Genomic DNA, 26,038 nt, shown 5'->3' on the forward strand with positions numbered 1-26,038 from the left:
CAATTTTTTAAATTTTCAACTTTTAGATTTTTTGTTTTTCGTTTTTTCAACTTTTGAATAACAATTTTTCTAGTTTTGTTTTGAAATGTGCAACTAACTGAAATCAGTCTTATCTTACCAAGTACTAGCCCCGCCCACCCGCCCTTTCCTTTCTTAGAGGGTATGTCATTTGCCAAAATCAGTCTTATCTTACCCAGTACGAGCTAGAATAAGACAGATTTTGGCAAATGACATTCTATAAGAAAATAAAAGGCGGGTGGGTGGGCGGGGCCAGTATTTGATAAGATAAGACTGACTTTGGCAAATAACATACCTTGTAAGAAAATACAGGGTGGGTGGGCGGGGCTAGTATTTGATAAAATGAGACTGATTTTGGCACTTTTGAGATATTCGATCTCTTTTCAACTATTTTTGAGAATTTTTGTTCGTGTTTTTTTTGTTTTTTCAATTTTTTTTTTTTTTCAATTTTTTAAATTGTCAACTTCTAGATTTTTTCATTTTTCGTTTCCTGAACTTTTGAATTACAATTTTTCTAGTTTTCATTTCAAATGTGCAACTAACTTAAATCAGTCTCATCTTACCAAATATTAGCCCCGCCCACCCGCCCTCTCTTTTCTTACGGGGTATGTCATTTGCCAAAATCAGTCTTATCTTACCCAGTACTAGTTAAGATAAGAGAGATTTTGACAAATGACATTCTATAAGAAAATAAAGGGCGGGTGGGCGGGGCCAGTATTTGATAAGATAAAACTGATATTGGCACTTTTGACATATTCGACCACTTTTCAACTATTTTCAAAAATTTCTGTTTCTCTTTTTTATTTTCTTTCTTTTTTCATGTTCATATTTTATAATTTTTTTTTTCAATTTTTTAAATTTTCAACTTTTAGATTTTTTGTTTTTCGTTTTTTCAACTTTTGAATAACAATTTTTCTAGGTTTGTTTTCAAATGTGCAACTAACTGAAATCAGTCTTATCTTACCAAGTACTAGCCCCGCCCACCCGCCCTTTCCTTTCTTAGAGGGTATGTCATTTGCCAAAATCAGTCTTATCTTACCCAGTACGAGCTAGAATAAGACAGATTTTGGCAAATGACATTCTATAAGAAAATAAAGGGCGGGTGGGTGGGCGGGGCCAGTATTTGATAAGATAAGACTGACTTTGGCAATTAACATACTTTGTAAGAAAACAGAGGGTGGGTGGGTGGGGCTAGACTGATTTTGGCACTTTTGACATACTCGACCACTTTTCAACTATTTTCAAAAATTATTATTTCTGTTTTTATTTTCTTTTTTTTTTTTCAATGTTCATAATTTATAGTTTTTCTTTTTTTTCAATTTTTAAAATTTTCAACTTTTAGATTTTTCGCTTTTCGTTTCTTCAACTTTGGAATTACGATTTTTTTAGTTTTCATTTCAATTGTAAAACTAATAATTATAAATTTAAAAAAATTTACTCTTTCAATTTTAGGATCTCGCCCTCTATTTTCTTGGAGGATATGTCATTTGCCAAAATCAGTCTTATCTTACCAAGCACTAGCCCCGCCCACCCGCCCTCTCTTTTCTTAGAAGATATATTATTTGCCAAAATTAGTCTTATCTTACCAAGCACTAGCCCCGCCCACCCACCCTCTCTTTTTTTAAAGGATATGTCATTTGCCAAAATCAGTCTTATCTTACACAGTACTAGCTAAGATAAGAGAGATTTTAGCAAATGACATTCTATAAGAAAATAAAGCGCGGGTGGGTGGGCGGGGTCAGTATTTGATAAGATAAAACTGACTTTGACAAATAACATACCTTGTAAGAAAATAGAGGGTGGGTGGGCGGGGCTAGTATTTGATAAGACTGATTTCGGCACTTTTGACATATTCGACCACTTTTCAACTATTTTCGAAAATTTTTGTTCCTGTTTTTTATTTTCTTTCTTTTTTCAATGTTCATATTTAATAACTTGGGTGGTCGGGGCATATATTTTGCCTTTTTTTCTTAATATGTGTAGACTTATTTCGACAACAAGAAACTAAAAAATGTCTAAAATGGTAAATTTTTGTAGCAATCAACTTAAATCGTCCACTTTTCTTCTACAACGCCTTTAAATACGGCAAAAGTTGAACATCAATGTTATTATCAACGCTAACTTGGTACCGAAGTTTATAAATGACAATTTTCAGCTCTGAAAGTAACGTCAACAGCAAGTTTATAAATCCCACTTAATGGTTTAACGAAAAAGAAAAAAGAAAAGTACAGGGTCAACCTTGGTCAAAAAGGAAAAAAAATCGAAAAAAGTGTTGAAAAAGAAATTCCTTTATTTTTAGTTAGTTTTTATTTTTTGTTTTTTACTTCTACAACAACTAGACACCAATCTCTTAATCAGTTTCAAACTAATATACAACACAATCACACTCGTCACTGAAAAAATCAAGATAACGTCCAACAGGAAATACTGATACCAAGATAGATCAATCCCGGCTATCCGCAAGTGCGGAGCTCCTCCATGTCGTATGACGTACTCAACCCAATACACTGCAGTGTCAAGAGGTTTCGCCATCCGGTCATGGAAAACTTCAGACCTTTTTTTCGCATTTGTAGCATACCTTCAAATACAGAATAAAACAACAACAACAACAAAAATTGGAAACCTACTTCGAATTCGTCAACAATTCGTTAATCGTTTGAAGCAGAAGCTCCTCTGTAAGATCCGCAAACCTCAACTTTAGCCCAAAACCTTGATTCACTATTCGTTCGGCGTTCAAATTTTGGTCAGCGGCTATAGGGATTGCCAAAACCGGGACTCCATGGTAAATGGTTTCGATGGTACTGAGCAGACCGCCATGGGTGATGAAAAGCTTTACGTTGGGATGAGCTAGAACGTCTTGTTGTGGTAACCATTTCCCCAAACGCACATTCGGTGGTTGTCCAGGTAGAACGTCGTCCTCCCACTTCCACAAGACTTTTAGTTTGAGTTTAGAAAAGGCGTTCAAAATCGCCTCTCGTTTCTGTTCTGGTAGGAAAACGCTCTTCACGTTTGAGCCCAAACTAAAATAAATAACTCCTTCTTTCGAATTGTCAAGGAACTGTTTTAAGTCATCTGGGAGTTTCTTTGGTGGCTTGACATGAAAACCTCCAATGTCGATCATGTTTGGAACATAGGGAACGGCGAGGTTGGTACTTGGGTGGGAGTTCAACAGTACCAATGATACGTTGTACATGACATCAGTAAGATTCATGTTGTTGGGGAAGTACTTCTTCAATAGTTTGTCTTGTTGTGGGAAAGCATATACATAATTTATCAGTTGAAAGTAGCTGTACGTGAACGCATTAAGGTACCTCTCGTACAACGTCATATTAGTAGGAAACCCTCGCAGGGGCTCGGAAGCATAAGACACCGCTGTGGGGTTACCAACTAGGGGATTAACCCAAGAACTCGCTCCAATGGTACTAAAAACTATCAAAGGAGCATTAAAATGTTTGGCAAATCCCTTGTGGGCTTCGTTCATGAACTGCTCGACTATAACAACATCGAATTTTTCATCAGAGTAGATCAGTTCTTGCACATTTGGTTGACTTAGGGTACGTTCCGCCAGGTCTACCATCATTGTAGCAAAAAATGGTCCCATGAGGAGCATACTCGCTTCACCCATGTCAAACACATTCAGTGTTTTCATTCGATCTAATAATAAACTAATAAATTGTGGTAGTGGAGGGAACAATTTTACCTTCGTGCTCTTCTTTAAAGCCCTTAAGGACAATGTCTCTGTATGAACCATTCTTGGGTGGATTTTTCTCAGTGAAGGGACTTATAACAGTCACGTCGTGCCCTTTTTCTGCGAGTCCTCTCATCAGGTTGTTGCCTAGGATGTAGTGACTTGGGGCTGCCATGGGAAAAACGCCTAGGATTTTGGCACATTGTGCTCCACTTATTAGGAGGAGTGTTACGGGTAGAGATAACCAGGAATTCATGGTGACTGAGTATTTGATGATAAGCGCGCTTTATGTAATGGTTGTTATCTATTAAAATTATTTTATTGTCGAGATAACAATTACTTCATAGTATTGAACTAGAAGTTGTGTGCAAATTATTTGTACGTTTCAATCCACAACCATGAAACAATACTTTTAAAACGCATGTCATCGTGATTAGGTTATTTACACGAATCAGTTTTATCGGGTTAGTCAGTAATTTTCTTGTGTGATTATTTCCAACTAGAAAGCCAACACTAACCAAAATATGCAAACTTTATTACGTATTAAAAACTGATTAGTCAAGGTACTTTTTGACCTACAAACCTATAGTACAAATTAGGTAACTTATGACTAAACTGTACAACTGAGGTAGAAAAAAAATCAGTCCTATTGTTACTAACGGGCAAACGTCTTTGGAACTCTAACAAAATAAATAAAAGCGTCTCAAATTTGCCCTCGTCGCTCCCTTCCTAACCTTAAAAAAATATAAAAAATAGCTCTCTACAATAAATATCCACTATGTACATCATTTTATAAAGACTCGTCGCTCGAATTAAAGCATTCGGATTTCCAATGGGCTTCAACCTCATGATCAACTCGACTGCTGCGTCAGCAGATTCAGCAGCTCCGAATGGTCCATGTCGTTCAAAGTTTGCATGTCGATTCCCAGAGCTTTGGCCACACTCTCCATATCCAACCCGAACGACTTCAACAACTCGATAAAGTCCATTTCCTCCCCCGTGAAGGGGTTGTGCAGTCGGGGACACGAGTGGTTGCACTGCGGCCACGAGCACCTCTCGAGTCTCCTGTGCACGCACCGACGGGGCTTCTTCGGGGGCGGCAGCGACCGCTGGGGGCGGCGATCCGTCGCGTTGGCGAGACTATCGTCCTCCAGCACCAAATCTGAAACAACCATGTCACCTACGTTCCACTTCATCCTAAATCTTTTTACCTTTCTTTTTCTTGCATTTCCGGTTCTTCCTGTGCTTCCTCTTCCTCTTCTTCTGCTCGTCGCTGGTGTCTGGGTTCATCGTCGAGTTGCTCGCTTCCGCGGTCCGGTTGGACTGTTTTCGTCTCCTCAGGGCTCTGGGCTGGTCGCCGAACATTCGCGCGTTTCGCAGCTTTCGCAGTCTTCTTCTGTGGAGCTTTTGTTCCCAACAATGTAGGGCTTCCGCTATAGATATGTCGTCTATTTTCACGTTTTGCCAGTCGCGTTTTGTTAGGACTGAGTGAGATATGCACGAGGGGGCGAACACGGCGGAAACGTTTTCAAAACTCTGGCGCAGAGCGTCCCCCATTTTGTGAATGTAATCCCACTGCTGTTTTGTGACTGGAGCACCCACGTTATCTGCGTCCATTTGGGCCTCATCAAAGAGCCATTGAAAGACAAAGAGTTCGGCTGAAAGTAATAAAAGGGTTTTAGTGGGTGAACGAACGTGCGGTTTTCGATTGATGTGTGCATGTGGAGCGTCCAAAAGACGGTCTATTATTATTATCATTATTATATTAAAAAAATTTAAATCCCATAGTTGCTAACCAAATTTATAGCTGTTTATTAGACAAAGAAGAAATATATATTTTAAAGTTGGTTGATGAGAAGAATGCTATTAAAAGATTTGCGGATGGTTTACGTAATCAAAAATTAAGTACCATTGTTGGATTTAGAAATGTTTCATCTCTTAATGACGCAATTCGAGTAGCGCAAGAGGAAGAAATATCACGGTTCGGTTCAGAAAATCAAATTATGTCGGCAAATCACAACAAACGAAATTGTAATAACCTTAATACTTAAGAAATACAAGTCGAATCAAAGTTCTGATTATTCACATAAAAATTCGGATTATTTTTTGTTTCATTTAGCGACAAAAATGAATGAGTAACAATCGAAAACATTTGTGCTAAATAGGATGATATACTTATTTCATTTACCAGAAGATAAATCATGAGCAACTAATTTGTATAAACAATCCATTAGACTGAAGGATAATGCAAGTCCTGTTTACGTCAAACCATAAAGAATTCCACAAACGCAAAAATCGGAAATCGAAAAACAAATACGTGAGATGTTAAAAAATGATATAATAATAGAAGAATTTAAAAGTGAATTTTCGTACCACTTGTGTTAGTTTCAAAAAAAGTTGTTTGGGAGAAAAAAGAAATAAGAGTAGTTATTAATTACGGGTTACTTAATCAAAAAATTGAAGACGATAAATTTCCCTTACTAACCATTACACACATTTTCGATTCATTATCAGGACTGATTTATTTTTCTCACTTAGATTTGAGTCAGAGATACTAGCAGATAGATTTAGATGTACAAAGTCGTCTTATACAGGGTTTACTACAAACCAAGGACAATTTCCGATTTGGGGAAAAACGATTACTCAAAGACGAGCACCTTTGTAGGAAAAATTTAGAGAAGAAAGAAGTGATGAATAAAAAAATCGTCACAATTGAGAGCGGGTGGGTGGGTGGGGCTTATATTTCGTACATTTTTTTTAATATACGAAATATTTTTTTTCTCAACAAGAAACTAAAAATATTTAACTATTGTGTTGTTCAAAGAAAACTATATATAACTAAAAAAAGTCCAGATCTCAATTGGGATGAATTTTTTATTCGTTGTCAGACCGAGGAGCGGAGCCAAATTTCAAAATACATATTTCTCTATAAAAATTTTGAACATCTTTTAAGTTTCTTGTTGTGAACATGAGACTATGTATATTAAGAAAAAAAGGGCAAAATATAAGCCCCACCCACCCACCCTATCTCAATTGTAAGGATCTTTTTTATTCGTTGTGAGACCGAGCGGCGGAGTTTAATTGCAAAATCCGTATTTCTGTACAAAATTTTACTCTTTGAAGAACATATTTCACATGGTAATTTTATGTAAAGAAATGTAAAAAAAATCATCACAATTAAGCGGGGGTGGGTGAGCGGGGCTTATATTATGTACATTTTTTCTTAATATACAAAGTCTTCTTTTCGCAACAAGAAACTAAAAATATTTAACTATCGTATTAATTGTGATGAATTTTTTATTCATTCTCAGACCGAGGGGCGGGGCCTAATTGCAAAATACATATGTCTCTACAAAAATTTTGAACATTTTTTAAGTTTCTTGTTGTGAAACTGTGACTATGTATATTAAGAAAAAAGGGCAAAATATGAGCCCTACCCACCCACCCTATTTCAATTGTAATGATTTTTTTTATTCGTTGTCAGACCGAGCGCCGAAGTTTAATTGGAAAATCCGTATTTCTTTACAAAATTTTACTCTTTTATTAAGAACATATTTCGCATGGTAATTTCTTGTAGAGAAATGAGGATTTTGCAACTAAGCTCCGCTCTCGACTCACGGTGAATAAAAAAATCATTACAATTAAGAAGGGGTGGGTGGGCGGGGCTTATATTTTCCACATTCTTCGCTAATATATGACGTCTTCTTTTTCCAACAAGAAACTAAAAACATATTAACTACCGTGTCGTTAAAAACAACGATGTGTAATTAAAAAAGTCCAGATCTCAATTGTGATGAATTTTTTATTCGTTGTCAGACCGAGGGGCGGAGTAAAATTGCAAAATATATATTTCCCTACAAAATTTTGAACATATTTTATGTTTCTTGTGGTGAAAATGAGACTATGTAATATTAAGGAAAAAGGACAAAATATAAGCCCCACCCACCCACCCTATTTCACTTGTAATGATTTTTTTTTATTCGTGGTCAGACCGTGTGGCGGAGTTTAATTGCAAAATCCGTATCTCTTTACAAAATTTTGTTCTTTTGTTAAGAACATATTTCGCATGGTAATTTTTTGTAGGGAAATGAGGATTTTGCAACTAAGCTTCGGCGTCAACTGATAATGAATAAAAAAATCATCACAATTAGGAGGGGGTGGGTGGGCGGGGCTTATATTTTGTATATGTTTTCTTAATATACGAAGTCTTCTTTCGTAACAAGAAACTAAAAACATATTAACTTTCGTGTTGTTAAAAAAAACTATGTGTAATAAAAGAAAGTCCAGATCTCAATTGTGATGAATTTTTATTCGTTGTCATACCGAGGGGCGGAGCCTAATTGCAAAATACATATTTCTCTACAAACATTTTAAACACTTTTTAAGTTTCTTGTTGTGAAAATAAGACTACGTGGTGTATTAATAAGAAAGGGCAAAATATAAGCCTACCCAACCACCCACCCACCCTATCTCAACAGTAATAATCTTTTTTATTCGTTGTCAGATCGAGCGGCGGAGTTTAATTGTAAAATCCGGATTTCTTTACAAAATTTTACTCTTTTAAGAACATATTTCACATGGTAACTTCTTCAAGAGAAATGAGGATTTTGCAACTAAGCTCCTCTCTCGGCTCACGGTGAATGAAAAATTATCACAATTGCGAGGGGGTGGGTGGGAGGGGCCTATATTTTGTACATTTTTTCTTAGTATAGGAAGTCTTTTTACCCAACAAGAAACTAAAAACACATTCAACTATCGTGTTGTAAAAAAAAACATATATAATTAAAAAAGTCCCGATTTCAATAGCAATTAACTTTTTATTCGTTGTCAGACCGAGAGGCAGAGCATAATTGCAAAATACATTCTTCCCTACAAAATTTTTGAACATTTTTTAAGTTTCTTGTTGTAGAAAGAAGACTGGGTATATTAAGAAGAAAGGACAAAATATAAGCCCCACCCACCCACCCTGTCTCAATTGTAATGATCTTTTTTATTCGTTGTCAGACCGAGCAGCGGAGTTTAATTGCAAAATCCGTATTTCTCTACAAAAATTTTGTACATGTTTTAAGTTTCTTGTTCTGAAAAGAATGTATCTTAAGAAGAAAAGGCAAAATATAAGCCCCACCCACCCATCCTATCTCAATTGTAATGATCTTTTTTATTCGTCGTCAGACGGAGCGGCGGAGTTTAATTGCAAAATCCGTATTTCTCTACAAAAATTTTGTACATGTTTTAAGTTTCTTGTTCTGAAAAGAATGTATCTTAAGAAGAAAAGGCAAAATATAAGCCCCACCCACCCACCCTATCTCAATTGTAAGGATCTTTTTTATTCGTTTTCAGACGGAGCGGCGGAGTTTAATTGCAAAATCCGTATTTCTCTAGAAAATTTTACCCTTTTAAGAACATATTTCACATGGTAATTTCTTGTAGAGAGATGAAGATTTTCAACTAAGCTCCTCCCTCGGCTCATGGTGAATAAAAAAATCATCACAATTGCAAGGGGGTGGGTGGGCGGGGCCTATATTTGGTACATTTTTTTCTTAATATACGAAGTCTTTTTTCCCAACAAGAAACTAAAAACACATTGAACTTTCGTGTTGTTCAAAAAAAACTATATGTAATTAAAAAAGTCCCGATTTCAATAGGAATGCATTTTTTATTCTTTGTCAGACCGAGGGACAGAGCATAATTGCAAAATACATTCTTCCCTACAAAAATTTTGAAGATTTTTTAAGTTTCTTGTTGTTAAAATGAGACTATGTATAATAAGAAGAAAGGGCAAAATACAAGCCCCACCCACCCACCCTGTCTCAATTGTAATGATTTTTTTTATTCGTTGTCAAACCGAGCGGCGGAATTTAACTGCAAACCCCGTATTCTCTACAAAATTTTACTCTTTTAAGAACATATTCCACATGGTAATTTCTTGTAGAGAGATGAAGATTTTGCAACTAAGCTCCGCCCTCGACTCACGATGAATAATAAAAAAATCATCACAATTAAGCGGGGGTGGGTGGGCGGGGATTATATTATGTGCATTTTTTCTTAATATACAAAATCTTCTTTTCGCAACAAGAAACTAAAAATATTTAACTATCGTATTAATTGTGATGAATTTTTTATTCATTATCAGACCGAGGGGCGGAGCCTAATTGCAAAAAACATATGTCTCTACAAACATTTTGAACACTTTTTAAGTTTCTTGTTGTGAAACTGTGACTATGTATATTAAGAAAAAAGGGCAAAATATAAGCCCCACCCACCCACCCTATCTCAATTGTAATGATCTTTTTTATTCGTGGTCAGACCGAGCGGGGGAGTTTAATTGCAAAATCCGTATTTCTTCACAAAATTTTACTCTTTTAAGAACATATTTCGCATGGTAATTTCTTGCAGAGAAATGAGGATTTTGCAACTAAGCTCCGCCGTTGGCTCAGGATGAATAAAAAAAATTGTCACAATTGGGAGCGGGTGGGTGGGCGGGGCTTATATTTTGTACGTTTTGTCTTAATATACGAAGTCTTCTTTTCCCAACAAGAAACTAAAAACATATTTAACTAACGTGTTCTTCAAAGAAAACTTCATGTAACTAAAAAAAGTCCTGAACTCAATTGTGATGAATTTTTTATTCGTTGTCAGACCGAGGGGCGGAGCCTAATTGCAAAATACATATTTCCCTATCAAAATTTTTAACACTTTTTAAATTTCTTGTTGTGAAAATGAGATTATGTATATTAAGAAAAAAGGACAAAATATAAGCCGCACCCACCCACCCTATCGCAATTGTAATGATTTTTTTTATTCGTGGTCAGACCGTGTGGCGGAATTTAATTGCAAAATCTGTATTTCTTTACAAAACTTTACTCTTTTGTTAAGAACATATTCGGCATCGTAATTTCTTGTAGAGAAATGAGGATTTTGCAACTAAGCTTCGGCGTCGACTGACAATGAATAAAAAAAATCATCACAATTAGAGGGGGTGGGTGGGCGGGGCTTATATTTTGTACTATTTTTTTTAATATAGGAAGTCTTCTTTTCGTAGTAAGAAACTAAAAACATATTAACTATCGTGTTGTTAAAAAAAAAACTATGTATAATAAAAAAAATCCCGATCTCAATTGAGATGAATTTTTTTATTCGTTGTCATACCGAGGGGCGGAGCATAATTGCAAAATATATATTTCCCTACAAAATTTTGAACATATTCTAAGTTTCGTGTTGTGAAAATGAGACTATGTAATATTATGGTAAAAGGGCAAAATATAAGCCCCACCCACCCACCCTATCGCAATTGTAATGATCTTTTTTATTTGTTGTCAGACCGAGCGGCGGAGTTTAATTGCAAAATCCGTATTTTTTACAAAATTTTATTCTTTTAAGAACATATTTCACATGGTAATCTTGCAGACAAATGAGGAATTTGCAATTATGCTGCGACTTCAATTTACGATGAATAAAAAAATCGTCACAATTGAGAGTGGGTGGGTGGGCGGGGCTTACATTTAGTACATTTTTTCTTAAAATACGAAGTCTTCTTTTGGCAACAAGAACTAAAAACATATTTAACTTTCGTGTTGTTCAAAGAAAACTATATCTAACTAAAAAAAAAGTCCCGATCTCAATTGTGATGAATTTTTTATTCATTCTCAGACCGAGGGGCGGAGCCTAATTGAAAAATACATATGTCTCTACAAAAATTTTAAACACTTTTTAAGTTTCTTGTTGTGAAACTGTGACTATGTATATTAAGAAAAAACGGCAAAATATAAGCCCCACCCACCCACCCTATCTCAATTGTAAGAATCTTTTTTATTCGTTGTCCGACCGAGCAGCGGAGTTTAATTGCAAAATCCGTATTTCTGTACAAAATTTTACTCTTTGAAGAACATATTTCACATGGTAATTTTATGTAAAGAAATGAGGATTTTGCAACTTAGCTCCGCCCTCGGCTCACGATGAATAATAAAAAATCATCACAATTAAACGGGGGTGGGTGGGCGGGGCTTATATTATGTACATTTTTTCTTAATATACAAAGTCTTCTTTTCGCAACAAGAAACTAAAAATATTTAACTATCGTATTAATTGTGGTGAATTTTGTATTCATTCTCAGACCGAGGGGCGGAGCCTAATTGCAAAATACATATGTCTCTACAAAAATTTTGAACATTTTTTAAGTTTCTTGTTGTGAAGCTGTGACTATGTATATTAAGAAAAAAGGGCAAAATATGAGCCCTACCCACCCACCCTATTTCAATTGTAATGATTTTTTTTTATTCGTGGTCAGAGCGTGTGGCGGAGTTTAATTGCAAAATCCGTATCTCTTTACAAAATTTTATTCTTTTGTTAAGAACATATTTCGCATGGTAATTTTTTGTAGGGAAATGAGGATTTTGCAACTAAGCTTCGGCGTCAACTGACAATGAATAAAAAAATCATCACAATTAGGAGAGGGTGGGTGGGCGGGGCTTATATTTTGTACATTTTTTCTTAGTATAGGAAGTCTTTTTACCCAACAAGAAACTAAAAACACATTCAACTATCGTGTTGTAAAAAAAAACATATATAATTAAAAAAGTCCCGATTTCAATAGCAATTAACTTTTTATTCGTTGTCAGACCGAGAGGCAGAGCATAATTGCAAAATACATTCTTCCCTACAAAATTTTTGAACATTTTTTAAGTTTCTTGTTGCAAAAAGAAGACTGGGTATATTAAGAAGAAAGGACAAAATATAAGCCCCACCCACCCACCCTGTCTCAATTGAAATGATCTTTTTTATTCATTGTCAGACGGAGCGAGAAGTTTAATTGCAAAATCGGTATTTCTCTACAAAATTTTGCTCTTTTAAGAATATATTTCACATGATAATTTCATGTAAAGAAATGAGGATTTTGCAACTAAGCTCCGCCCTCGGCTCACGATGCATAAAAAGTCATCACAATTGAGAGGGGGTAAGTGGGCGGGGCTTATATTTGGTACATTTTTTTCTTAATATACGAAGTCTTTTTTCCCAACAAGAAACTAAAAACACATTCAACTTTCGTGTTGTTCAAAAAAAACTATATGTAATTAAAAAAGTCCCGATTTCAATAGGAATGCATTTTTTATTCTTTGTCAGACCGAGGGACAGAGCATAATTGCAAAATACATTCTTCCCTACAAAAATTTTGAACATTTTTTAAGTTTCTTGTTGTGAAAAGAAGACTATGTATATATAAGAAGAAAGGGCAAGATATAAGCCCCACCCACCACCCTATCTCAATTGTAATGATTTTTTTTATTCGTTGTCAGACCGAGCGGCGGAGTTTAACTGCAAACCCCGTATTTCTCTACAAAATTTTACTTTTTTAAGAAGATATTTCATATGGAAATTTCTTGTAGAGAAATGAGGATTTAACTAGCAATTAAGCTTCGCCGTCGGCTCACGATGAATAAAAAAATCATCACAATTAAGAGGGGGTGGGTGGGCGGGGCAAACAATAATGAATCCTAGCACGGATCCCTGAAACACCAGTTGTATGACAAAAATCATTAAGGAAGAATTCATGTATCCAACACTAGAATATGGTGAAATATAGAAATTAAAAGTTAAATTTTGAAGGGCTATATGTTCTACATATGGGTCGAAGAATTTTTTAAATTATTTTTTCTCTGTTCCATGAACAGTTCTCAACAACGTGTCATAGAGTTGGTACGTCATTTTTTCAGGACCCTGTATAGGGGGAGTATATACGTTAACAAAATATAAGTTCCTTGCATTGAAGGTATATTTACAAATACACTAAGTTCAATTAAGGCCATTATATCATCAATGTACGAGGTATTGATAACTTGAACAGTATATCTACTTAGGTGTGTACTTATGTTAACCCCGCCCACCCACCCATTTTCCTTTTCTGGCGATCTGTGATGTACAGATTTGTAAACCCTCGGCGTAAAAAGCGTGAACACAAATTATAAGAAAACTGAGATCACCGATGTAAATAAGTTTTACCTTAGCAAGTACTAGCCCCGCCCACCCGCCCTCTATTTTCTCAGGGGGTATGACGTTTGCCAAAATCACTTTTTTCTGAGAAAGTACTTGCCCCGCCCACCCGCCCCTGTTTTCTCAGCGGATATGTGATTTGCGAAACAAGTTTTACCTTAGCTCCGCCCACCCGAAAAAGAAGTTAGTCAAAGTTGGCCATGCACGAAAAGTCGTTTGTCTTAGTTTAAAATAATTTTTTATTAACCGTCACTCTGGCAAAAGTAATTTGCAATGTTATCAAACGAAATTAAAGCTTTTTTGTTAGAATCTTACTTCAGAAATGGGACGAAATTGGAAAACGCGGTGATTTTGATTCATTTTTATGTGTTTTAAAAGTAGGTGTCATAGTTCTAATTTTAAACTGTCAATTTAACATTTAATAAAAAAAATTAAATTACGACAAACGGCTTGTCGTGCATGGCCAACTTTCACTACTTTCTTTTTCGATCTGTCCGTATCTAACAGAAAAGAGTTAAAATTTAATCCAGAAAATTTTAATTTCGAAAAACGAGAAATAAAAACAATTCCAACCTTCCCTTTCCATAGATTTGTGTAACAACTAACGATAAATGTCAACAATTGTAGACAAAATTATGAAATATGAATCAATTCCGCCTAAATCCTCAACTACATCCAACTTCCGTATTTGCATAAATCTGCAGGCAAAGACACTGTATATGCAATTTTACGTTCCGCCACCGCTCATTCCATCATTTTTAATTCCTTTGTTGTTGCACAACAGTTACCTCGAGGCATGTTATTAAATTCCCATCCCTCCACTCAAACACTTTGTTCTTTTTACGACCAACAATACCGTACTTCCGTACAAAGTAAAACGACTGTTTAATTAAACTTTATTTCACTAAACCCGATATTCAAACTCACTCTGCAGCGTCGGATACAGCCTGTACCCGAAGTAGCACCTCCACGGCTCGTCCGGGTACATCTCCTTGCACCTCCTCGGGACCTGCCCCCTCCACAACGCCATCCCTTTCCGGATGGCCTCCACCGCCGGCTTGAGCGTGGGGGCGTACGGGGTCCTGTCCAGGAACCACCCCGAGTCGCACACCCCCTTCACGGCGATGTGTTTGAGCCCGTGGGTGTCGTGCAGCAGCTCCCGGACCGGGTCCAGGTTGAGCATGACCCCGGTCCCGCCGGCGCTGCTCCCGGTGAGGAAGAGGTCGGTGCCGTTTTCGAGCCCGAAGGACAAGAGGTCTGTGACGACTTGGCGGACGACGGCGGAGCCCATGAAGCTGAAGAGTTCGTCGGGGGAGTGGGGCTTGGAGCCGCTCCAGGAGTCGCTGGTGCAGTAGGGGATGAAGATGTGGTTGGCGTTCCACCAGAAGGGGTTTTCTTCCATGCGGTTGGAGAGGATGCCGCCCACTGGAAGAGAGAGTTTAGAGATTGGGGGGTGTGAGGTGTGGGGGTTACCGTCTCTGGATTCTGACCAGTTGACTGAGGTCATGTAGTGGTGCTGTTTTATCCATCGGTTTCTGCAACTATGGTGGTCATAGCAATACCATCCGCCTTCTAAAAATATAATCCATTTCTTACTGGTATTAGACTTTCTTAGGTAAAATCTATATAAAATAAATAGAGAAATATGTTAAATTGCGTTGCAGGTTTGACTACATAGTTATTCCACAATTTATTTTTTGAGAGTAGTCGGAGCTAAGATACATATATCGGATGTTTCACCTTAATCGATTATTTTAAAACTGCTGTCTGAAATGAATACATTTCTGTATAATTTATAAGAAATCGGTTGAGATGAAACTATGTATTTATTTATATTTTAATAAAATTCATACCAGTGTATCTTTTTATACAGAAAAACATGAATCAAAACAACATATATAAAAATGAGTAAAAACATAACATAAAAAATTGGCTTAATAAATGTTATTTAAATGTTAAAAAATAACATAGTCCCGAATTTGTGGTCTATGAATCCGTGTTGAATTTTTTTCCTAGAATATAAATTTTTGGAACAAAATCAAAATTGTATTGTTTTTTATTTCAGCTTATTGATTTTTCTACTTTCGATTTCTCAATTTTTCGATGTTTCCCTTTTCGATTCATCGATTTTTTTCAGTTTATGACGTCCCTAAATTTTCGAGTTTTCGATTTCTCGATTGCTTGATTTTTCAACTTTTTGATGTTTTGATTTTCCTATTTTCCCATTTTCCCAACATCGAAAAGGCGGAATAGAAAAATAGGAAAATTTCTCGATTTCGGCTTTTCAAAGATTCGAGATGTCGATTTTTCCGTTTTTCAATTTTTCGATTTCTCAATTTTTTACAGTTTTGGAATTTTTCAAGTTATTGTCCAATTTTTCGATTTTTCGACTTTTTTATTTTAAATTTTAGATTTTTTGAGTTTTTGTTTCAATTTCTCGTCATTTTCGATGTTTCAGTTATTCAGTTTTTCGATTTTCTTTTATCGAATTCAACCTTTTCAATTTTGTCAGTTTTTAAATAATAAAATTGAAGAAAAAATAATTCTTTGTTTTTTCAGTTTTTTGAATTTTTCCACTTTGAGGTTTATCGTTTCTTGATTTTTAATTTTTCGATTTGTTGATTTCCGATTTTTTTTTTTAATTTTTAGATTTTTCAGTTTTATAGTTTTTCGATTTCTTAGTCGTAAAATTTTATTATATTTTAATTTTTCGGTTTTTTCAATTTTAAATTTTGAGATTTTTTGATTCATTGTTGAATTTCTTTCTCAATATTTTTACTTTTTGATTTTCCAGCTTTCCAATATTTCAGTTTTACAATTTTTCAATTTTTCAATTTTTTGAGTTTTCAATTTTGCGTTTTTTAGCGTTTCTTAATTTGCCATTGTTCAATTTCTCGATTTTTTGATTTTTTTCAATTTTTGATTTATTCGTATTTTCATATTTCGATTTATCTATTTTCCATTTTTCGGTTTGTAAATTTTTCGACATTTCAGTTTTGAGAATTCTGAATTTCTCACTTCTTCAACTTTTTCGACACTTCGATTTTTTAAATTTTACTTTTTTCGACTTCTTTTTCAGTTTTTCGATGTTTGAATTTTTCTGTTTTTCGTTTTTTTTTTGGTGTATCGATTTCTCGTTGTTTCCGATTTTCCATTTATTCCGTTTGTCGATTTTCGTTTCTGGATTCAATTTGTCCTTTGTACAGTTTTTTTGATTTTTCAAATTACGGTTTTTTTGTTTCTTGATTTCCAGTGTTCGGATTTTTCAGTTTTGGTTTCTTCGATTGAAATGAAATCGAAAAACTACAATCAAGAAACGAAAAATTTTCTAGTTTTCGTTAAAAAAATTTTTGATTTTTCAAGTTTTGAATTTTTCCATTTCCATATTTTTCAATTTCTCAAATTTTTTCATCTTTTGCTGTTTCAACATTACAGTTTTCGATTTAATTTTAATTTTTTTTTGATTTTTTAGTTTTAAATTTTTCCCTTTTATAATTTTTCGATTTGTTGGTAATCGAATTTTACTATACACATTTTAATTTATCGATTTTTTAAATTTCAGATTTTTAGATTTTACCTATTTTTCAAATTTTCGAAAATTTAAAATTCAGATTTTTCAATTTTTTGAGGTTTCGATTCCTCGATTTTTTAATTTTTCGACTCCTCGGTTTAAGCTTTTTCGGTTTTCCAATTTTTCGATTTTAAAATTTTTTTGATTTTTCAATTTTTAAATTTTTCGACTCTTCAGTTTTTCGATTCTTTAATTTTGGATTTCTCGTTTTGTCGTGAGTTGGATGTTTCAATTTTTTGATTGTTCAAAATCTCGATTTTTTTAATTTTCAATTTTTTGATTGTTTTAAAGAAAAATTTTCCGATTTCGGGCTTTTTGAATTTACGACTTTTTGACATTTCGGTTTTGAGATTTTTTAATTTTTGATTTTTCGAATTTGAGACTTTAGATTTTCGATTTTTAAATTTTTCCACTTCCATTTTTCCGATTTTGAGTTACTTCGACTTGTCGGTTTTAGATTTTTCGATTTTTTAAAACTTTGTTTTTAGATTTTCAATTTTTTGATTTTTAAATTTTTCAATTTTTCAATATTTCAATTTTTGACATTTCTTAATGTTCTGTTTCTCAATTTCTCGATTTTTCAGTTTTCAATTCTTCAATTTTTTCGATTTTTAAATTTCCGATTTTTCGGTTTTTCGATTTTTCCATTTTCGTTTTTTCAATTTTTCGAACTTTCAGTTTTTCGATTTTTCTGTGTCGATTCTTCAGTATTTCTTCAATTTTTCAGTTTTTTGATTTTTCAGTTTTATGTGTTTGAATTTTACAGTCTTTCAAATTTTAGAATTTTCGATTTTTCAGTTCTTCGATTTTCTTATTTTTCAATTTTTCGAAAATTTAAATTTCAGATTTTTAAATGTTTTGGTATTTCGATTCCCCGAGTTTTGAATTTTTCGACTCCAGGTGTTTAAATTTTCGATTTAAAAAATTTTTGAATGTCGATTTTTAAATTTTTCGCATTTTCAGTTTTTCGATTTCTCGATTTGTTGTTAGTTGGATGTTTCGATTTTTGGATTGTTTATTTTTTTAATTTTGAGATTTTTGAATTTTCGTCTTTTTGACATTTCGGTTTTGGAATTTTTTAATTTTTGATTTTTCAACTTTACGGATTTAGATTATTCGATTTTTTTTAAGCTTAATTTTTTCGATATTCAATTTTTCAATTTCTTGTAATTTCAGTTTAAGGAATTTTCAGTTTTTCGATTCTTCTAATTTTCGATATATAAAATTTTTGATTTCTCGATTTTTTTATTTTACGATTTCTCTATTTTCCAATATTTCAGTTTTGTAACTTTTCAACTACCGGATTTTTCAATTTTTCAATTTTTGACGTTTCTTAATGTTCTATTTTTGGATTTTTAAGTTTTTTAGTTCTTCATTGTTTCTATTTTTTAAATTTCCGATTTTTCGGCTGTTCAATTTTTCAATCTTTCGTTTTTCCTCAGTTTTGAGATTTTTCAAATTGTCGATTCTTCAGTATTTCTTCGATTTTTCAGTTTTTCAACTTTTCAATTTCTCAATGCTTCGATTTTAAATTTTTCAAATATTCAATTTTTTCATGTTTCGATTTCTCGTTATTTTCGATTTTTCTCGATTTCGTTTCTCGATTCAGTCTGTCGTTTGTTCAATGTTTCGTTTTTGACATTATTTTCAGTATTTTGGGAAAATAAATTTTCCTTTTTTCGTTTTTTTGGATTTTTCAACTTTGGAATTTTTCGTTTCTCGATTTTCAGTTTTTCGATTTTTCAGTTTTGGTTTCTTCGATTGAAAAATTTTCTAGTTTTTGATTTAAATTTTTTCGATTTCTCAAATTTTGAACTTTTTTGATCTAGTGCTGTTCCAACATTATTACAGTTTACAACTGCTTAATTTTAAAATTTTTGGATTTTTCAGTTTTAAATTTTTCCATTTTATAATTTTTCAATTTGTCGGTAGTACAATTTTACTATATTTTAATTTTTCGATTTTTCAAATTTCAAATTTTTCGATTTTCCAGTTCTTCGATTTTTTTTCAATTTTTCGAATTTTTAAATTTAAAATTTTTCAATTCTTCGATTTCTCTGTTTTTCGACTTTTTGGCTTCTCGATTTATCTATTTTCCATATTTCGGTTTGTAAATTTTTCGACATTTCAGTTTTGGAATTTTTCAATTTCCATATTCTTCCATTTTTTCAGTTTTTCCGATTTCTTTTTCAATTTTTCGAATTTTCGAATTTTTGATTTTTCAATTTTTTGACGTTTCGATTTCTCGATTTTTCGACTTCCCGGCTTTAGATTTTTCGATTTTAAAATTTTCCCAGTATTCGGTTTCTCGATTTTTGGTCTTTTTGACTTTCTGATTTTCCAATTTTGGGATTTTTCGACATTGCAGTTTTGGGATTTTTTGATTTTTTTTACTTCTTGAATTTTCTGATTTTTAATTTTTTCAGTTCATTCTTTATGGAGAGATAAACAGAAAACAAAAATCGCAAAAATTTTTAATAATTTTCCAAAGACGCGGATTTGTCGGGGGCGAGGGAAGTTCTGTCGAAAAAACTTTCGACCAATTTTTCAATATGCATAGAAGGTTATAATAATAATAACAACAATAACAGTACCAATAACCTTGGTTTAAGTCGTGGAAGTCCATAGAATCGAGTAGTAGTGCACAAATTATTAAGATGTGTATTATGTGTTGCCTATTCACCAATTAAGAATAAATGAAAGTTTGGGAACACGATGATTTTAGAAGCATTTTTTGTTTTTCACGGCTGTAAAAATTCATCTTTGGAAGAATTCGAGAGTCATCTACATATATATTTATAGGATGCAACTTCATTGGATGTTATTTTAATAAATAACAAGCGGACTTAATTAACAAACAACCTCCACTCCCGCCGCTATAACAGTAATTTTCATCTTTTTCAAAACCGAATGAATGCTAATTCAGATGCACAATTAATTAAATCTGCGCGGATGAACGAGCAAATCATTAAGAGCACGTGTATAGGTATCCATCTCACTAATTAGCCAACTAATTAGCTAACTAATTAGCGTTCAAATTACTCAAGCGTGACAAATGACGCCTAAAACTAGCGACAAACCAGACCTTGTCGTTAGACTCAGCGACTTAAACAATTCTAAACAATAGGGGAGAGTGTCCCAAACTCACCCAGCCGGCGAGCCGTCGTTGCACGTGACGCTCTTATTCGACAGGGCCATCCTCCTCAGCGCCCGGTCCTCCTCGTCCATCGTCGCCTGCCTGTGGACGAACCTCTGTATCTTGTTGCTGTCAACCGGGACGTCCATCTCGTGACCGTTGCTCCTGCTCGTGCTAGGAAAAGCCGCACACAATCCCAGGCACAAAAAAAAGATCTGAAAACGAGCAAACAACAACCTGATTAAGTCGAACTATAATTGATGCTTTGTGATTGAATGATTCATCGCTGGGGCATTCAAAACAATATACAAACGAAATGCCGAACAATGTTTAACTTGTGCCGCCTTTGATGGTGCCAGCGGCTCGATTCGGCCGAACCAGTTCTCTCCAAATACTTCATTTATAAGGAGATATGCGAGGTCTTTAAATCGGGTACTACGAAAATATTAATAACTCGCCTTCGGAGAATATCGATTGGATGGCCGGAACGAGCGAATGACATATTGCGGCTCGTTAGGGGAATTAAGCGAGCGACGAGGCGCCACTGGATTGGGAGGAAGTAGGGCAGGAGCGAGCGCGAGGAATAAAGTTATCTAACAGTTTTTCGTTTTGTTATTGCGTTCCGAGAGCGAATTGAGGAAGTATTGGTTGTTGCTCCCAGGCGAAAATTTGATGACGTTGTTTTACGGGTTTTAGAACTAAGATGTGACAGGTTTTTTTCTGGAATGTTTACATAATTTTGACTTTGGATAGATGGTAAAGTTACAGTAAAATATCGTTATTTTCTCATCTTTTCTCATTGTCAGTTTTTCAAACATCCTGTATAAACAGTTTAAATGAAACTGTATATTTCTAATAAATATTACTGCAACGTTATTAACTTCCTAGAGATGATGAATAAATAGGTTTTAATCGTTGTTTTGTAACCATTAAATGAATATCAGTATCTTGATAAACATTTTTGAGACAGGTACGAATCTTGGGACTCCTGGTGTATTTCTTTACAGAATGTGAAACAATTTTGGAAACCTCTACTATGTTTTTAAAGAAGTGTTATGGTGTTTTGAGTCCTTGTTTTTTTTTAAAGAACGCGAAACTTGCAAGCTCCTAGAGTCTGTTTTAAAAGAACATGGAAACAATTTTGGGAGAAGGTGAAACGATCTTGAAGACCTCTAGAGTATTAAAAAAAAAAGTGAAACACTCTTTGGAGTCCCTATGTCTCTTTAAATGAATGTGAAATAGTCTTGGGAAGCCCTGATCCTTCTTGAAAGGATGTGATCAATCTTAGGAATCCCTAGTGTCCTTTCTAGAAAGATGAAATAAAGTTGGAAGCAACTAGAGTCTTTTTTAACGAATGTGAAATAATTTTAGAGTCAATAATGTCTTTTTTGGGAGCCCCTTCTGTCTTTCTTCAAGAATGTGAAACAATCTATGGTGACTCTAGTGTCTTTTTTAGAAAGGTGAAACAATGTTGGAAGCCCCTAAAGCCTTTTTCACTAGAATGTGAAACGATCTTTAGAGTCCCTGATTTTTTTTTTAAGAAAATGACATTCATGGAAGCCTCTAGAGTCTTTTTGAAATTAATGTGAAACGATCTTTGGAGCATCTAGTGTATTTTTTAGAAAGGTCAAACAATGTTGGAAATCTCTAAAATCTTTTTTTATAGAATGTGAAACAATCTTGGGATTCTTTAGATTATTTTTTTCATTAATCTGAACGAATCTATGGAGCTTCTAGCGTCTTTTTTAGAAAGGCGAAACAGTGTTGGAAGCCCCTAGAGTCTTTTTCAAAAGAATGTGAAACAATCTTGGGAGCCTCTCGTGTCTTTTTGTAACATGGAACAATCTTGGCAGTCCCTAGGGTCTTTTTAGAATTATTGTGAAACAATCTTTAGAGCCTCTAGTACTTTTTTTAGAAATGTGAAATAATGTTGGAAGCAACTAGAGTCATTTTTAACGAATGTGAAATCATTTTAGAGTTAATAATGTATTTTTTTAAGGAGGTAAAACAATCTTGGGAGCCCCTTCTGTTTTTCTTCAAGAATGTGAAACAGTCTTTGGAGCCTCTAGTGTCTTTTTTAGAAAGGTGAAACAATGTTGGAAGCCCCTAGAAAATGTGAAACGATCTTGGGAGTCCCTGATCTTTTCTTTGAGAAAATGACATTCTTGGAAGCCCCTAGAGTCTTTTTGAAATTAATGTGAAACAATCTTTGGCGCCCGTAGTGTCTCTTTTTAGAAAGGTGGAACAATGTTGGAAATCTCTAAAATCTTTTTCAATAGAATGTGAAACAATCTTAGGATTCTTTAGATTATTTTTTCCATTAATGTGAACGAATCTATGGAGCCTCTAGCGACTTTTTTAGAAACGTAAAACAATGTTGGAAGCCCCTAGAGTCTTTTTCAAAAGAATGTGAAACAATCTTGGGAGCCTCTCGTGTCTGTTTTTAACATGGAACAATCTTGGCAGTCTCTAGGGTCGTTTTAAAATTAATGTGAAACAGTATTTAGAGCCTCTAGTACCTTTTTTAGGAAGGTGAAATAATGTTGGAAGCAACTAGAGTCTTTTTTTACGAATGTGAAATCATTTTAAAGTTAATAATGTCTTTTTTTAAGGAGGTAAAACAATCTTGGGATCCCCTTCTGTCTTTCTTCAAGATTGTGAAACAATCTGTGGAGCCTCTACTGTCTTTTTTAGAAAGGTGAAACAATGTTGGAAGCCCCTAGAGAATGTGAAACTATCTTGTGAGTTCCTGATTTTTTTTTAAGAAAATTATACCCTTGGAAGCCCCTAGAGTTTTTTGAAATTAACGTGAAACAATCTTTGGAGCCTCTGGTGTCTTTTTTTAGAAAGGTGAAACCATGTTGGAAATCTCTAGAATCTTTTTCAATAAAATGTGAAACAATCTTGGGATTCTTTAGATTATTTTTTTCATTAATGTGAACGAATCTATGGAGCCTCTAGCGTCTTTTTTAGAAAGGCGAAACAATGTTGGAAGCCCCTAGAGTCTTTTTCAAAAGAATGTGAAACAATCTTGGGAGCCTCTCGTGTCTTTTTTTACCATGGAACAATCTTGGCAGTCTCTAGGGTCGTTTTAAAATTAATGTGAAACAGTATTTAGAGCCTCTAGTACCTCTTTTAGGAAGGTGAAATAATGTTGGAAGCAACTAGAGTCTTTTTTTACGAATGTGAAATCATTTTAAAGTTAATAATGTCTTTTTTTAAGGAGGTAAAACAATCTTGGGATCCCCTTCTGTCTTTCTTCAAGATTGTGAAACAATCTTTGGAGCCTCTACTGTCTTTTTTAGAAAGGTGAAACAATGTTGGAAGCCCCTAGAGAATGTGAAACTATCTTGTGAGTTCCTGATTTTTTTTTAAGAAAATTATACCCTTGGAAGCCCCTAGAGTTTTTTGAAATTAACGTGAAACAATCTTTGGAGCCTCTAGTGTCTTTTTTTAGAAAGGTGAAACAATGTTGGAAATCTCTAGAATCTTTTTCAATAAAATGTGAAACAATCTTGGGATTCTTTAGATTATTTTTTTCATTAATGTGAACGAATCTATGGAGCCTCTAGCGTCTTTTTTATAAAGGCGAAACAATGTTAGAAGCCCCTAGAGTCTTTTTCAAAAGAATGTGAAACAATCTTGGGAGCCTCTCGTGTCTTTATTTAACATGGAACAATCTTGGCAGTCCCTAGGGTCTTTTTAAAATTAATGTGAAACAATCTTTAGAGCCCCTAGTACTTTTTTAGAAAGGTGAAATAATGTTGGAAGCAACTAGAGTCTTTTTTAACGAATGTGAAATCATTTTAGAGTTAATAATGTCGTTTTTTAAGGAGGTAAAACAATCTAGGGAGCCCGTTCTGTCTTTTTTCAAGAATGTGAAACAATCTTTGGAGCCTCTAGTGTCTTTTTGAGAAAGGTGAAACAATGTTGGAAGCCCCTAGAGTCTTTTTCAATAGAATGTGAAACGATCTTGGGAGTTCCTGATTTTTTTTTTAAGAAAATGACATCCTTGGCAGCCCCTAGAGTCTTTTTGAAATTAATGTGAAACAATCACTGTAGCCACTAGTGTCTTTTTTAGAAAGGTGGATCAATGTTGGAAATCTCTAGAATCTTTTTCAATAGAATGTGAAACAATCTTGGGATTCTTTAGATTATATTTTCATTAATGTGAACGAATCCATGGAGCCTCTAGCGTCTTTTTCAAAAGAATATGAAACAATCTTGAGAGCCTCTCGTGTCTTTTTTAACATGGAACAATCTTGGCAATCCCTAGGGTCTTTTTAAAATTAATGTGAAACAATATTTAGAGCCTCTAGTACTTTTTTAGAAAGGTGAAATAATGTTGGAAGCAACTAGAGTATTTTTTAACAAATGTGAAATCATTTTAGAGGTAATAATGTATTTTTAAGGAGGTAAAACAATCTTGGGAGCCCCTTCTGTCGTTATTCAAGAATGTGAAACAGTCTTTGGAGCTTCTAGTGTCTTTTTTAGAAAGGTGAAACAATGTTGGAAGACCCTATAGAATGTGAAACGATCTTGGGAGTCTTTGATTTGTTTTTTAAGAAAATGACATTCTTGGAAGCCCCTAGAGTCTTTTTGAAATTAATGTGAAACAATCTTTGGAGCTTCTAGTGTCTTTTTTAGAAAGGTGAAACAATGTTGGAAGACCCTATAGAATGTGAAACGATCTTGGGAGTCTTTGATTTGTTTTTTAAGAAAATGACATTCTTGGAAGCCCCTAGAATCTTTTTGAAATTAATGTGAAACAATCTTTGGAGCCTCTAGTGTCTTTTTTTTAGAAAGGTGAAACAACGTTGGAAACCTCTAGAATCTTTTTCAATAGAATGTGAAACAATCTTGGGATTCTTTAGATTATTTTTTTCATTAATGTGAACGAATCTATGGAGCCTCTAGCGACTTTTTTAGAAACGCGAAACAATGTTGGAAGTCCCTAGAGTCTTTTTCAAAAGAATGTGAAACAATCTTGGGAGCCTCTCGTGTCTTTTTTTAACATGGAACAATCTTGGCAGTCTCTAGGGTCTTTTTAAAATTAATGCGAAACAGTATCTAGAGCCTCTAGTACTTTTTTTAGGAAGGTGAAATAATGTTGGAAGCAACTATAGTCATTTTTTACGAATGTGAAATCATTTTAAAGTTAATAATGTCTTTTTTAAGGAGATAAAACAATCTTGGGATCTCCTTCTGTCTTTCTTCAAGATTGTGAAACAATCTTTGGAGTCTCTAGTGTCTTTTTTAGAAAGGTGAAACAATGTTAGAAGCCCCTAGAGAATGTGAAACGATCTTGGGAGTCTTTGATTTTTTTTTTAAGAAAATGACATTCTTGGAAGCCCCTAGAATCTTTTTGAAATTAATGTGAAACAATCTTTGGAGCCTCTAGTGTCTTTTTTTTAGAAAGGTGAAAGAACGTTGGAAACTTGTAGAATCTTTTTCAATAGAATGTAAACAATCTTGGGATTCTTTAGATTATTTTTTGCCTCTAGCGTCTTTTTTAGAAAGGCGAAACAATGTTGGAAGCCCCTAAAGTCTTTTTCAAAAGAATGTGAAACAATCTTGGGAGCTTCAAGTGTCTTTTTTTAACATGGAAAAATCTCGGCAGTCTCTAGGGTCTTTTTAA

At 34.2% G+C, this 26,038-nt stretch overlaps 2 protein-coding genes across 2 annotated transcripts in view; both read right to left on the minus strand.

The window, feature by feature from the left end:
• Positions 1–2,306: 2,306 nt before the first annotated feature.
• Positions 2,307–3,957, minus strand: LOC135142805 (UDP-glycosyltransferase UGT5-like). The gene is made up of 3 exons (XM_064074554.1): positions 3,719–3,957; positions 2,646–3,672; positions 2,307–2,596 (listed from the first exon to the last, which is right to left on the minus strand). The coding sequence occupies exons 1-3, from the start codon at positions 3,879–3,881 to the stop codon at positions 2,314–2,316; spliced, it is 1,473 nt and encodes a 490-aa protein (XP_063930624.1). The 5' UTR covers positions 3,882–3,957; the 3' UTR covers positions 2,307–2,313.
• Positions 3,958–4,290: 333 nt separating this feature from the next.
• LOC135142767 (palmitoleoyl-protein carboxylesterase NOTUM) overlaps positions 4,291–26,038 on the minus strand; it is a 53,826-nt gene continuing 32,078 nt past the window's right edge. Inside the window, exons 2-6 of the mRNA XM_064074510.1 lie at positions 20,413–20,615; positions 15,167–15,315; positions 14,621–15,118; positions 4,918–5,364; positions 4,291–4,868 (exon numbers count right to left, since the gene is read on the minus strand). Coding sequence (XP_063930580.1) covers positions 4,558–4,868; positions 4,918–5,364; positions 14,621–15,118; positions 15,167–15,315; positions 20,413–20,615 — 1,608 coding nt within the window. The 3' untranslated portion in view covers positions 4,291–4,557. The remainder of the gene's footprint in view (positions 4,869–4,917; positions 5,365–14,620; positions 15,119–15,166; positions 15,316–20,412; positions 20,616–26,038) is intronic.

The sequence above is a fragment of the Zophobas morio genome, unplaced genomic scaffold (assembly GCF_036711695.1).
Source record: "Zophobas morio isolate AGI-343-1 ecotype UQ-CSIRO unplaced genomic scaffold, CSIRO_AGI_Zmor_V1 ptg000054l, whole genome shotgun sequence".
NCBI lineage: Eukaryota > Metazoa > Arthropoda > Insecta > Coleoptera > Tenebrionidae > Zophobas > Zophobas morio.

Coding starts and splice junctions, on each gene's coding strand:
- LOC135142805 (XM_064074554.1), bottom strand. CDS start 3,881: ATGGCAGCCCCAAGTCACTACATCCTAGGCAACAACCTGATGAGAGGA. Junction 3,673..3,718: donor CTTTAAAGAAGAGCACGAAG/GTAAAATTGTTC, acceptor GTTTATTATTAG/ATCGAATGAAAACACTGAAT. Junction 2,597..2,645: donor GAATTGTTGACGAATTCGAA/GTAGGTTTCCAA, acceptor CTGTATTTGAAG/GTATGCTACAAATGCGAAAA.